Here is a 13,709-nt window from a genome sequence, read left to right as displayed (position 1 = left end):
AGAGAGAGAGAGAGAGAGAGAGAGAGAGAGAGAGAGAGAGAGAGAGAGAGAGAGAAGTACCAATGCCTGGACACGTACCCCATTCGTATTGTTTCGGTCTTTAAATACGGATATTTAAAGACTGTCAACAAAGAATACATATTCAATGTATATATATATATATATGTATGTATGTATGTATATATATATATATATGTATGTATGTATGTATATGTATATATTACGCACAAAAGTTTAAATATTTATATTTAAAGAACAAAACAATAAGAAGATTCAGAGTTGGATATTCTGTTACATTATTTTTATCATATTGCTCCATCAAAGAATACATATGTGTCTTAGAAAAGAATGTCAGGAGTATTTTTAGTATCTCTGTAATATATCACATTGCCAATTCAAATTGATTACAAAATCCCGAGGAACGTGCCAAGTGTGAATTCCCTAAGCGTCTGCAAATGTAAATTGGCATTATCGAACAAACGAGAGAGATAGTTTGTGCTGTCGAGAATCACGTATTGCTTGATCGCGTGGATATAATTCCACATCGACTTGTATCCTTAATCATATTACACGAACGATAAAGAGAAAATGTTTACGTGCGCGAAAATGCTGAAAGTAAAATCGCGCACACCCGCGAAATATTCGACACATCCGCGTATTCGCCGAGCTAAAAAATATTCCAATGTAATCGCGCAATCTTCTCTTTCTCCGTGCCAAGTTTCGCCTGCAGGAACCTGTCTGGGAAACCGACGCACCTGCCCGATTCGGACAGGAATTTCGCGCGACTCAAGTAGGTCAGGGCTTACCTCGGAGCGCCTTTTTAGTCGCCATCCCGTAGCGAGACACTGGTAATTTAGGAGAAACCATCGTAAATTCTCATCCTTATGATTCTAAATCCACATAGAAATTTCTTAAGAGAAAGATAATACTTTTATGATATCAAACAGAGAATCACATTTTTATCATATATCAACTATTCTATTGTATTCAATAGAATAAAATACCAAAAAACAAAATATTTTTAAAGCACTTTGAAGATTTTACTGAATGATGAATTAATTTCAACATATTTCATTAAATTATAATGTAAAATATAAGGATCAGAAAAGATATTGTTGAAAAACTTTGGGTTTCGTCATTTAGACTCGTGTTAATAGTCGTTACTTCAGACTTGCCTCATATAAGATATTCAAATTTGAATTTAGAGTTAGGATGTAAATTTTTCAGCTGAATCGCGATTACAAGTGTAATATGGCATATATTATGTAATTCAAAGTAAAAACTCAAATCTAATTGTAAATTTATATCTGAGTATCTCACATGGAACAAGTTACAAGTAATGACCACTAACACGGGCCTTCAGAGTCGCGTGTCTGAAAGATTACATTTCTTTCCAAAATTCATAATTGTTTTGGGAAGTTAGGCTGGATCCTAATTAGATCCGAGAAAATTTTCTATGCAGGGACGGGCATGTTTTTCTTCACACTATTGCCGCTCGAAGCTTTATTACTCTCCCCGATCTTTTTTCTCCTATCGTCGACAATAATCGCGCTCGTAAAACAACGCGAGCTCGACATCCCCGCCGGAAAAAAAAAAAAACATCTCAACATCCACGTCCACGCAAACTTTAACCGACGACGGTCCGCGCGACCACTTTCACCCTCCGCTACGTGAGCTCGCGCTACGTGCATCATCTCGTCGCGGTATCCGTGAATTTCGCGCGTAAGAAAAGGTGAAAGGTGCGTCTGCATCGTACCGAGGAAAGACCGAAGCGTTATCGCGTTATGTGACACTTAAAAACGCTATTCATCTCGCACGCCAACATGCCGTCTCGGATGTGTGATTCTCTCACGTGTTCTATCCGGTTCCGCCGTCGTGCCATCCAGGAAATACTGTTTCCTAGTTTCTACTAGTCAAAATGCGCGCTGGAACAGGATGGCGACTTTCATTTCGACGAGACGAGCAAGAGTTTCGAATGGGGCAAGAGTCAGGCGGAAGAGCAGCGCAGGTCGTCGTTCTCGGTCCACAGACTGCGATTTGCTTTTTCTCACTTAAACCGGATGTCATTTAAAATACGAAAGTTCCAACGCGAAAGAAACATTCGTATATTACACGTGAAAGGTGAAGAACTTGTGCCCGAGGCAGAAACGCGCAATTCCAAATGACCAATTTATATTTCTCGGTCGTGAAAATTGTTTAACGGACGTCTGGATAGTTACGACATCCATTATTCGCTGACATTGCCATTCATAGGCCCGCTAATTATGCGGAATGATTGAGCGCGAAGAAAGTTGTATGATCCCCTCATACTCGGGTCTCGATTGACTCTTGTTCTCTCACGCCCTTGAAAAGTGTTAATCACCGAATAGTTTTAGACACGATTGATCCAAGTTATGTGAAAGATCCCTCCGAGAAGATTCCGATGAACGCGCAAGAAAATAACGCATATTTGATGCACACGCGATAAAAAAAAACTTTCCTGCAAATCTAAATATTATTTTGAATGCATAATCATGCAATTTCGTTGAAGCTCCTTTCAACGCAACCTAAATCGAAACTACTGAGACGAACTGATAACAGATGTTGCTCCAGAGCAATAGTACTAAATAAATGCGTCCTGCATTGATTGTCCTTGCATATGGCTCATCAGAAATCGATGTTGCTTGAGAACAACATTAAAACAAATAAAGGCTTCAAGCCAAATAAGAACTTTAAACGTGTGAAATGATTCGAAACGATAAGAAATATGTAAAAAAGAAAAATTCAATCACGCGAAATAACACACTCTTGAATTTACACAGTGTGTCGTTCTCGCGAATAGACCGCGACGATGTGGCTTCAAGATCGAAGTTAGAAAGCCAGTGACGCGGGCCAAATTGACGCAGCGATTACCGAAATTATACTATTCGCACCACGCGGAAGAGGATTACGTGGTGGAGGATTGGGAATGAAATCGCGGAAGCTTTCGCTTTTGCGGAAGAGCGCTTCTATTATATCGTCGGACGCGACGATCAGTCGCCGGTAATACTGGTGCGTATCATCGCTGGTTACGCTCGAATCGATCTATTGTGCGTTCCTCAACGATGCGTGTATCACGATTACGTCAACTGAGACGCGCAACGATGCTGCGGAATTGCGTGAAACAGAGCTATTCTTGCTCTGTTGTGTCGTCTTTTTTTACCTTACTTTTTCGTTTTTACAACAGGTTACCGCTGCTGAAATTACGTTCAATTGTTTCTATGCACGTGCGTGTAAATAGAACTAAAAAGAGGTGAAGAAATTAAATCTTATATTGTTGAATTTTTTTCGAACAAGTTTCACACGCGACAGTCTCATCCCGACACCGGGGTTGTTTCAAAAAACACAGTGAACTTGAACCGAATTCGATACTTTTTTTAATGAAATTTGGAACAATCTTTGCCGAGCCAGATTTTTACCTTTGCTTCCCTTCTTCTAAATCAAATATGTAAAGAAGTTAGATTTAAAAAATTTGTACATTGTAGTAATAATTTAGTCTTACTTAATTCAGTAGTTTTTATTTATTAAAATTAGTTTCAATTAATTTGGTTTATTAAGTTGAGGTAACATCTATGCCTGATGTTCAGTTAGATGAGATCTGAAATGATTGTGTGTCTACCGTTTGATTGAAAAACATTTCTAAATCTAACTTCTTTGATTTAGAAGAAAGGAAGCAAAAGACAAAAATATCTAACAATGTTATTTCCAATAGCTTTCATTAAAAAAGAAAGAAAAAGAGCATAGGAACCGGATTCGAAGCTGTAGACTCTCTTCAAGTATGAAATTTCATTTAACCCCACTGTGCGGCATATTCGCGCTGATTAATTAATTCGTGTGCTACTATCTTATGTCACAACGTGAGTTAATCGCGGAGGACCAACGGTGAAATTGAGCGAAAGTTGTTAAAACCGGTAAAATGCCAATGTGGAGCATAAGATGAAGCGTTATTGAACGTGGGCAACTATCGTGCGCAACTTTCGGGCACACATCGGTCATAAAACGAAAGCGACAAAATTAGAGTGAATATGTGGCGTACGTGACGAGATTGTGAAATAATTTCCGGCATTCGGTCTTAATTGTGCAAATTCGCATTTGCATCCTTTGACGTTTAGAAATAATTTGCAATTTTAATTCAGACATGCTGAAACAACATTAGAATACTAATTGTATAAGCTATTTTAAGGAGATACAAATATATAAGTCTTGCGTCGCTCTTGACTTTGTCGAAATTATTCCTTGACCAATATTTCGATGAACGTCGATTAATACGGAATTGCAAAACTAGGCCAAGTATCTCGCAATTCATCGGCGAAAGAAAACGCCCGGCGCTTCTACGGCATTTTATTTGTCTCGGAAAGACAATCCCGCGTGTCGTTTTCGCTGCTAATCAAACGGAGAGAAGCATAGAATAGAAAGCATGTGTCGTACTACAAATTGAGTTGTACAAGTCAAAAACTGAAGACTGCGTTTGCTTACATACTTGAGCCGCGCCCCACTCGCCCCAGGCGTAACCTACTTTACAAAAGAATGTATTTCTAATGAAACGTCGCCGAATATGTCAATCGTTGAAACCTACTAATTAACATTAGCAGCGAGAATATTCTCCGTTATTCGAGAGACTGTGCGGCCTCAAATATACGAAACGTATTCGAGGCAATGAGATATGTCCTATTTAAAATATATTTTTCAAGTCTATACGAAGGAAAAATAATAAAATTAATTAATATAATATTAATATAATATAATATAATAATATTATAATAAAATTAATATAATATTGTAATAAAATTAATTAATATAATAAAAATTGCAACATGGTTTTTATAATCTTGGACCACGTAAAGTTATGACAGAAATCACTATATATCTGTTTAAAAATGTTATGCAAGTTTACTACAAGAAATTGTTATGATTATTTGAATGCTTCTTTATATCGACTAGATCGTTAAATTTATTATTTCTACAGTAATTTATATACGAGAATTTTGGTATAGTTCAGCTTTATAAAAAACATTGTAAAGAAAAATATAGTTTAAATGTAATTTCTGCTACAATATTTTCTACGTGTACGAGCACAGCGTTGAATAACGCGCGTCAACGCAAACGAAACTCAATTAAACGGAACTTGTGCATGTTGCCCAATTGTCAACTAACAAGAATGTCAATCATCGCGACCGGCCATTTCACCAGCCAATTATGGGTTCGCTTCTTTGGAGCACGCCAATCTATTGTTGCAATAGCGCGACCATAAATGACAGCATTGGAAACGGGATGCGTTTCACTTTCATGTATCGGGGTTATTGCATTTTCGTGCGTGTCAAGAAAAAGAAAGTCACCTCGCCTCTTCGCAAAGTGCGTCGTGATGATCCGCGTGAATCTGCGGACGGGCTATAAAACTCTTGCCGCCATACGAATTATACGCAATTTCCGTTCGCCGTTTTCGTAAGAGGCAAACAAATTGAGTTTTATCACTGACCTAGGAGGCATCTCCTTAAATACTTGAAGTCGATACGCGTCAAGACGCGTTTTTTTCAAGCTATCTCAATAGTATTTTTTTTATTGAGATCTTTTAAATCGATGCATTTTAAAAGATGCCAACGTCGCCGTTATGAGCAACAATCGCGAAGGAAGAATATTGTCCGTCGAAGAGATCTGTCAACTTTATTAAAGATGCGCTTCTTCACTTGTGAAGGACGTATAGCGCATAAATCAAGGCGATGTTTCTGTAGATGAAAGCGATTTTGTTTGAAGTTTAGAATGAAGGCAAACCGCTGTAGACATAATTAAAACATCCATAAATTCACCGACCGATAATATATTGCGTTTCTTAGAGCAAAATATACCTCTGTATCGAAAGTAATGAGAAGACCAGATTAAAATGTCACGGATGAATTTTAACGCGAATATACACTCCCGTAAACATTATAAAATTCAATCGAATGGTTCTCATTAGTATATCAGCTGAGAAAAGAGACTTTAAGTGTTTGCGCACATATTCGTAGATAATATTCATAGATAACATTCACTTCAAATCGACCTTACTTAATATAAGAAAGCAAGTCAATGCCAGAGGGACATTATAGTATTGCAACATTAACTTCGATTGAGTACGCCTTTCTCTTTCCGAGTCACTTTCTCCGATACGCTATATAAATCGACATGCAACAATAGTTGATAATTTTGTTATGACTAAAGATATGCTACGAAGCGTAAAACTAGCTGCGTCTCATCAAATTGAACGAAATCAGTACCAGTGGCACCATAGTGGCGCTATAGTGGAGAAAATTGTCCTTTTCTATATAAATTCTCTTTTTCCAATTTTAATATCAATAAATTCATATATTTTCAAATTATTTTAATTAATAAATTCATATAAATTCATATAATTTCATTAATTTTAATATTAACAAATTTGCAATCTTTTCAACTTTACTATGCCTCTAACAGGAATAGACAGTCAGCAAGAGTTATCTTGCTAAGAAACGGAATAAATTTTGTTAGAAATATTTTTTTAATAGCACCCCTTTCAGTTCTTAAACTAGCACATATGAAGTAAAGGGATAAAGACTGCAGAATATTGATCTATTCCTCGGTTACAAAATAGTAATTTTTAATGTAAAATTCTCGGAGCGAGCAAATACTTTCTCTGTTGAGAATTGAACAATTTTCTCATCCATTCGATTGTCAGTCGTCAATATGACGGAACGCGCACGAAGCGAAACATTCTACGCATTCGAGTCGATTTCTTTTAAGGGAACAAGGCTGCATAAGACGCGCGACGGGTATTTCGCATTACCTTCTTCGCGGGAACACTTTCTTTTTCAGCCTTCAATGCCGTCGGTACAAACGCGATATATTTCCTGATTGAACTTTTTTCCCAGATGTCCAAATAAAATCCGTCGTAACCTCGGCAATAAATTACTGAATTGAATAATTAACGAGAGAAACTCTTGGCAAAATATAATTGGAGTAAACTCACATATATGTGGACAACATATGTGTTGTAAGAACTTGTATCTCAAAAATTGAATGTAACAACCGTGTACATACGGCCGTAGTTATGCAAGACTGACCCAATTGACTTAACTGGAAAATTTAATGAAGTACGTTTCGTGAAAGATGAAACTGAAAGTTTGATACATGACTTAAAAAATATAGATAAAACTAAGGTTCTCGTTCAAGAAGTTCAAGCGTAGTCAATTTTCTTCTCTTTAAGAGTATTCAATGACAAGCTTAATCCTTAAAAAATGGGTAAAAAAGACGCAACTAGTAAAAAATAAAAATTGTTTTCTATTAATTTTAGGCACTCACTGACTTCGGTTTCTTTGTATTGAATCTGTTTTATGTAGAGAGACGTACGGGCTACCCATTGGTATAATCATAATTTTGTGAGTTGGATCATTTTTTCTTCCAGAATCATGATTAATATTATCTAAAATATTCTTTAACTAGTCAGGACCTCGCGAGATTTGTAATTACACGTTTCCACATGCTGTTAAGAGAAAATCATCTCGATTCAAAACCATAACACTTCAAGTTAAGGAATAATGCAATGGTGCAATCACAGTCCATGAACTTTAGTCGGCGCAAGAACCTCGACAATGAACGTATTAACGAGAACAGTGGATGCGATCCTTTCAAACCGGTTACACATAATTTGCAACATTCGTTCAGAAATCTGAAGAAATTCATCCGTTACACCTTATTTTTTCTCACAAGCGGAGCGAATCTATTCCCGCGTAAATAATAAACAAACAACATCGGCATTCAACTTGGAAATCGTAAAAAGCGAATTACTATGTGCATATTTTTAACGTACGGTACGAAGCCAAGTAAATAGCACCACTTTGTATGGCGTGCACAAAATGCAAAATTGAACTCGAACAGAATCGTTGCATCGCGCATTTACATTTTTGTGCGGAAACGAAATTACGTGACGAGTCTGAACTTGACTTTGGAGTACCGCGATGTAACTGACTCACGACTCAAAATTCATTGTCATTCTTATTCAACGACTATCCCGCGCATGTCGCGCATAGGTCAGCAAACGGCGACTTTCGGAATTGCGTGTCGACATCGAATCTTTTCGATCACGTCGACTTTTATCGGCCTGTTCAATACTATTTTTACACGGAAAAACTTTACAGAAAGAAATTTGTAACCGACGAACAAGTCAACATTCTATATTAACTGTGAGATTATCCTTTCATGTGCGCTGCTTATACATATTTTAGGAATTGAAATGTGCTATCAAAAAGTTTGCTGTGCTTCTAAAGAAATTCGCTAGCAAATTTCTTAGAGAATGTCTCAAATCTTACTGACAGTTTATTCATGCGCTACTAGAAACATAGGAAAATTGAAAAGAATTTACATGAAAAAAAGAAATTATATTCTCTCCACGTATTCATTAAAAATCGCGATAGATGTAATATAAATTTTCTTCTAATCACATACCACCTATCACAAATGATAGTAGGCCTGTAAAAACATTTTAGATTTCTCTCCTTGCGTGTATTATGCATCACGCCGCACCTCACTTCTATGACTTTATGCCGCTAACAGCTATTGTGATTATATAATCGCCGCATGTTTAACATAACTATCTCTTGTACGACCGTATTGATGTAGCTTTTACATTTATAGTTGTATGATTGACAAGCCTATGATACAACAACTTCACGAAGCAAAGGAATTCGATAAAAATTGTAGGCTCCGCCTTTGGATTTTGCGACCATGTCTCCTTAATCATGCAACAATCAGTCGCAAAGATCGCAAAAAGATGAATAATGATGTTATTTGCGCGTATCATGGCATCAAATGCGCAAAAAAAAAGAAAAAAACGCGTAAGGTGGACGAATCTCAACGGCGCGATCAAGGAAGTCGACTTTTACTCGGCGTCTCTTCCAGAAAGAAGGACAGCATGAAGGTCCTGATGCATTTGACTGTAAGCGGAATATTGAATGCTTTGCGTTCTTGAGATCGCGGTGAGATGTGAAACCAAAGCGTACGGTCGCGAAGAGCCCCTTGCGACATCAGAAATAAAATGAAACTTTTCTCATCCCGAAAGCAAGACGGAGTGCCGTCCGAAACATGACGTCGTAACCCGTAAGTATGCAGCCGCAAGTGATGTAACGAGTTCGCGATTGAGCTACAGTCCGTATAACGCAGCCTCGTAAATCCTCCGTCATGCTGGCGATTAGATAATATCTTTTACTTCCCGAATAGAAAGTCTCACTTCGCATCGGCGGCAGCCCGATGTCTCGCCGACGACGTTTGGCCACCTAAAACGGTATCAGTGTTACGTTAGAGCCGCGATAACGAGAATACCTCGCGCGTTACTTCATCCATGCGAAAAATACGGCTCGCGTGTTCTACCGAATGTTCTGCCGAGTGCGTGCACGGCAATTACATGGTTATTTAATCAAGCGGATATCACCGCATCTCGACATTTAATCGTAGATCACTAATTGCATGTTAGATAATAGCCTGCGCCGTAAGTTAACTTCTCGGTGGCGCAGGTGAAAAGAGTCCCGCGTCATACCGCGCCCACTCGCACACAAAGCAAGTAATTATCCTAAGGATCTAATTTCCTATCGCGGTAAGACAAGTTGCTGTAAATTAACAAATCTAGAACACCGTGTATCGGCGGAAGTTTGAGACCTATCACGCGAAGCATGGAAAAACACTTCAGGAGATCTCAGTCAATCTCAGAGAAACGAGACGAAGAGAATCTTTTAATCTAGTTATGTGCCAATATCACACACGCGAGTTGGAGAAATGACTGTATTCTTTCTTATGTATCTCTCAATATAGAAATGAAAACAACGATTGAGAAGCAAAGACCCGATTAGAGAGGAGTATATCGCTACGAGGTGGAACCAGTTCCAAATGTTAAAAATCTCTAAGACAACGTCGCTCTCGCGATTGCCGAGGGCAGCCGATCCTCGTTCTCACTTTCTCGCGAGTTAGAGTCGTCGACCTACTTTGAATAGAAATACTTTCGCCGCATTCACGCCAACTGCTTCCGGCTCGATCGTCGCGGTGGCTCTTCGATGAAAGTGTTTCTCGGAGCGCGTTTTCATCTTCCAAAAGAGACGAACTGTGATGTGACGGACGCAACAAGTATACACTGACAAAAAAATTAATTTCTTTAAATGAGAAAATTTCCCTGTGTGTAAAGAAATAAACTTTATATCTCGCAAATAAATTTCCAAGTATTTTCTCTCAGCGAAAATTTATCTGTGAGATATAAAATTATTCACACACAGAATTTGTGAAATTTATTTGTGGGATATAACAGTTCATTTCTATGAGAAATAAAGTTTATTTATATGTGAATAAACTTTAAATCCTACAGATAAATTTTCAAGTATTTTAGTGCACTGAAAGAATCACAGCAACGATCATAGCTTGAGCGAGCGTTGCTCGCAACATTAATGCTAGATCAAAGATGTATCATACAATAATGATTGTGTCTTGATTTCATCAGCGGACGATGCGTCGGGTAGATACACCAATGGCTTCTTCTGGGGCAATTCGTACTTCACGGGCTCAGCCACCGAGTGTGACTACATTGGACAAGAGTACTTCAGGAAGAATCCGGATACGCTGCCGCTCGACTCGTCGATCGAGGAGCTGCGTGAATTCAACGCAGAGCCGCGCAAAAAGGTCAACACGGGCGGCAGCGGCAGCGGTTTATTGGAAACCTTGTCCTTTGACGACAGACCGCCTTATCGTCTAGGTTTCTATATGATGCGACTTTCTCTGAACGCATCACGATACACTTCAGTGAGTACAGCACCGGTAATTAGCATAATTTACATACCATCTTTCGCGCTGTTTCACAACGTTACTTTCCTCTCCTCAGACAAGAGTGATCCATCTAGGTGTCTGTCTGCCGTTCTCGTGCACCGCTTCCGACTTCGCCGTGATCAGCAAGCTGGCCGCGAGCGATTTCGTCGTGAGACACTCGACGATTGAGAGAGTCCGGGACCAGCATAACCTATACGACATGTACGCCGACCCGGTCTTTTGGATCCTCTTGTAAGTTTGCGGAAGAGATCGGTTGACCGTCGTCGAGCGTGTTCGACGATAGCTAAAGGTCAATGTATTTCAGTGGCGTCAGCGCGGTGGTACTGGTACTGATGATCTTCGGCACGGGATACGACTACTACCTATCGAGGAAGTTCCACAGGAATAACGTGATCTACGACCTGGAGAAGCATGGAAAACTCGATCAACTCGCCAACGGCAACCAGAAAACGCTAAATGGTAAACGGACTCACCGTGTTCCCGCATTCGAGAGCTTTTCACTTATAATCACTCTTCGAAACGGTACATACACTGATATGTCAAGCCAGTGCAGAGGACTCCATTTTTTGAATAGATAATCGATTTTCTCTTAGAGGCAACATCGATTATCGATTATTTCAACATTGAGTGTCAAATATCGATTGGCGACCGGATGGCGTATTTTAAGCTCCAAACTCAGTAAACTTCTCACAAGTGAATTTAAAGAGAAAATGTCGTGAATCTGAGGCAACCTCAACAAAGAATTGTCAAAAAATCGAAAAATAATCTATAAAAGACGCTATGGTTACTTTGCAAATAAAATGGCTCGTTGTATCGGGCAGTGTATATACTAATCTCACACAACATGCATGTCTGAAAGACGCCCAAAAGACATTGAAAACAAAATAGGACGTTTTTAAGACTTGCGTGTTGTGCGGGATCCTGTAAGTTTGTATAAAGGATGTTGCAATTGCGAGATACAATCGGAATAGCGAGAACACAGCGGATAAAACGCAGAACGACCACCACTCCACAGACTCTTACAAGACGAAGACGGTATCAGACGTAGTGATTCGTTATTATATTCCGTAGCTTTTCAAGGTACGGTCTACCTTCCTGTTCCAGTGGCAGACCCTAGCATCAACGGTGTGCAGCCGATTAATAATAACAACGACCACGAGAGTGGCTTGCAGTCGTCCACTGTGGAAGAACATCAACTCAGTATGTCGAATTTTTGTGTGCCTTCGCTAAGTATATCATATATATCATTTTGTTAAAAAAAAGAAGGAAAAAAATAATAGATTCTCGGATATGCGATCAAATTCACTTCCGCAGATGTTTGCCAAGAGCTCCTACTCTCGTTCTCCGTTCGAGCTAACGTAAGGACCATCTGCGATCGTAATGTGGGCGGAGACACTATTAGCACGATACACGGGCTTAGGGCGATTTCGATGGCCTGGGTGATACTCGGGCACACATGCATAGTCGTCTTCAAGTACTCGGACAACATGGAATACCGCAGGGTGGTGGAGAAGAGGTTCCTCTTCCAGACCATCACGAACGGTGCGTTCAGCGTCGACACCTTCTTCTTCATGGGCGGCTTGCTCGTGAGCTTCCTGTATTTCCGTACCAACGCCAAGGGAGATCTGAAGAGGCTCACGCAAGGCACGCGCGGCTTCGTCGCAGGCACCCTCAAGTTCATCGGGCTCCTTCTGTATAGATTCAGCAGACTCACCGCGCCGTACATGTTTGTGTTAGGCGTGGTCGAGGTCTCGATGAAGTACTTCCATGCAAACTCTATCTTCGAGCCTCCCACGGCGGATCACTACAATTGCCCCAATTATTGGTGGAGAAATTTACTCTATATCAACACTTGGTTCCCCGTTGAGCAAATGGTAAGTCTCGTCTAATCGATAGGAAGAATTAGAATGGACAAAGATGCAAACTTATGCCGATGTTGTAGTGCATGCTTTGGAGTTGGTACGTGGCGGACGACACGCAGTTTTACATTGTGGGTGGCGTCATATTGGTGCTCGCTACGAATCATTTCAAGATCGCGGCTTTCGCATTGGTCAGTCTATTGGTGAGCTCATGGGCAACCACCGGCTATATCGCCTTAGTCAACAATCACATGCCGAGTTCAGACGATCCGCTGGCTCTCTTCGACAAGATCTACGACAAGCCGTGGACAAGGCTGGGCCCTTACCTGATTGGAATGTCCGTTGGCTACTTTCTCTTTAAGATCGATTGCAAAGTGAAAATGTCTAAGGTACGACTGCTGAGGGTCAAAAACTTCAAAGATGTCTTTCGTACATTCGCATTGTCTGGCAGGTGGTTCTTTAAAGTACGAAGAATTTCGTAAAACAGCAACTTGTAACGTCGTTATTTCTAGACTACCGTCGTTGTGGGCTGGCTTCTGTCCTGCGCGTGTCTCCTGAGTTTGCTCTACGGTCTGTACGAGGCGGAACTTACACCAGCCACAGCCGCTGCTTACTCCTCGTTAAGTCATAGCGCGTGGGCATTAGGTTTGTCGTGGATCGTAATAGCGTGCAGTACCGGTTACGGAGGTGAGTGAGAGAGAGAGAGAGAGAGAGAGAGAGATTCTACACGACGTTAAATCGCTATAAAACTCGTGGCAAAACAACAACCCAAATGCTTCTTTCAGGATATGTAAATAAGATACTATCGGAGCCGCTACTGTATCCATTCAGCAGAGTGACCTATTGCGCTTACTTGGTTCATCCACTTGTCATACGTTTGACTGCTATGAATCTGGATTCTCCGTTTCATTTGGGGAAGGATTTAGTGGTGAGTTTGTGTTGGGAAAAATTTCGACGAGACGATTAACAGCAGAGAGAGAGAGAGAGAGAGAGAGAGAGAGAGAGAGAGAGAGAGAGAGA

The 13,709-nt window shown here is 40.0% G+C and overlaps 1 protein-coding gene and 1 long non-coding RNA gene across 6 annotated transcripts in view; one reads left to right on the top strand and one right to left on the bottom strand.

Annotated features, from left to right (window-relative positions):
• LOC116845855 overlaps positions 1 to 10,989 on the bottom strand; it is a 13,820-nt gene extending 2,831 nt beyond the window's left edge. For 2 of the 4 annotated variants that reach the window (XR_004378346.1, XR_004378353.1), the window contains exon 1: positions 7,838 to 7,985. This is a non-coding gene — a long non-coding RNA (uncharacterized LOC116845855). Of the gene's footprint in view, positions 1 to 7,837; positions 7,986 to 10,843 lie in introns of those variants that run through there. The other 2 variants (XR_004378347.1, XR_004378348.1) reach the window with 2 other exon arrangements.
• Positions 1 to 13,709, top strand: part of LOC116845831 (O-acyltransferase like protein) — a 16,840-nt gene that overhangs the window by 2,698 nt on the left and 433 nt on the right. The window contains exons 2-9 of one of the 2 annotated variants that reach the window (XM_032818975.1): positions 10,508 to 10,806; positions 10,886 to 11,061; positions 11,135 to 11,289; positions 11,902 to 12,030; positions 12,145 to 12,704; positions 12,773 to 13,078; positions 13,202 to 13,376; positions 13,475 to 13,617. In XM_032818975.1, the coding sequence (XP_032674866.1) occupies positions 10,508 to 10,806; positions 10,886 to 11,061; positions 11,135 to 11,289; positions 11,902 to 12,030; positions 12,145 to 12,704; positions 12,773 to 13,078; positions 13,202 to 13,376; positions 13,475 to 13,617 (1,943 nt within the window). The remainder of the gene's footprint in view (positions 1 to 10,507; positions 10,807 to 10,885; positions 11,062 to 11,134; positions 11,290 to 11,901; positions 12,031 to 12,144; positions 12,705 to 12,772; positions 13,079 to 13,201; positions 13,377 to 13,474; positions 13,618 to 13,709) is intronic. The other variant, XM_032818986.1, reaches the window with a different exon arrangement.

Source organism: Odontomachus brunneus, unplaced genomic scaffold, assembly GCF_010583005.1.
Source record: "Odontomachus brunneus isolate Ranch 3 - 2012 unplaced genomic scaffold, Obru_v1 Obru_scaffold_004, whole genome shotgun sequence".
Lineage (NCBI taxonomy): Eukaryota > Metazoa > Arthropoda > Insecta > Hymenoptera > Formicidae > Odontomachus > Odontomachus brunneus.
The sequence above is the reverse complement of the archived record's forward strand: the minus strand, read 5'-3'. Positions and strand labels throughout refer to the sequence as shown.